Genomic DNA, 667 nt, shown 5'->3' on the forward strand with positions numbered 1-667 from the left:
GGCTTCTCAAACGACCAAAGACTCACTTTGTACCCAATCTTCATGAACTGTAAAAGTACCGAACAAAAATATATGCAGACAAATTCGAGTATTCCAAAGGTACTATACAGTGCGAATATATAGTTACCTACCTGGAGAGAGAGATAAGGGTGATGTGATATTCCCGTGTGGGTGAGGGAGAGTGTGCATGCCTACCTGCGTTTGTCCCGCGTATTTATACCCTCACCTGTTACTACGTCTCAGTTGCTTAGTGTAAATTTTCACCTGTAGATCCTTTACTACCTCGCAGCAAGTCATTTCCAGCCATATCCGATATGCTCTTTCTTTTTTTTTCTTCTTCTTTTTTGTCACACAGAATCTTTTATTTTTTCCTGCGATTTATAATGATAAAAATAATTGATGTTTGTGATATGTAATCTGATATCTAATGAAGCATGCGTGTTTTTTACGTCGAAGGTAATGATGTTCAGGGTTACTAACGAGAACACTGCGGTAATACTTAATTAGAAAACTTCAACCGTGAAGACAACTTTCTGGATATGCTGGTTATGGAAGTGTTCAGCATTATATTGTTATTAGTCTTTTATTCTCTTGGAAAAGGATTCGGTAATTTCATGTACTTGTCAGTTTGCTCTGTAGTAATTGTGAAATAATTATGATTATGGGA

At 36.7% G+C, this 667-nt stretch overlaps 1 protein-coding gene across 1 annotated transcript in view; it reads right to left on the reverse strand.

Moving 5' to 3' along the window:
- The window catches only part of LOC119590356, a 1,328-nt gene extending 999 nt beyond the window's left edge, over nucleotides 1–329 (reverse strand). Inside the window, exon 1 of the mRNA XM_037939028.1 lies at nucleotides 132–329. Within this exon, the coding sequence (XP_037794956.1) occupies nucleotides 132–189 (58 nt within the window). The 5' untranslated portion in view covers nucleotides 190–329. The remainder of the gene's footprint in view (nucleotides 1–131) is intronic.
- Between the last annotated feature and the right edge of the window lie 338 nt (nucleotides 330–667).

This window comes from Penaeus monodon, chromosome 27, assembly GCF_015228065.2.
Source record: "Penaeus monodon isolate SGIC_2016 chromosome 27, NSTDA_Pmon_1, whole genome shotgun sequence".
Classification (NCBI taxonomy): Eukaryota; Metazoa; Arthropoda; class Malacostraca; order Decapoda; family Penaeidae; genus Penaeus; species Penaeus monodon.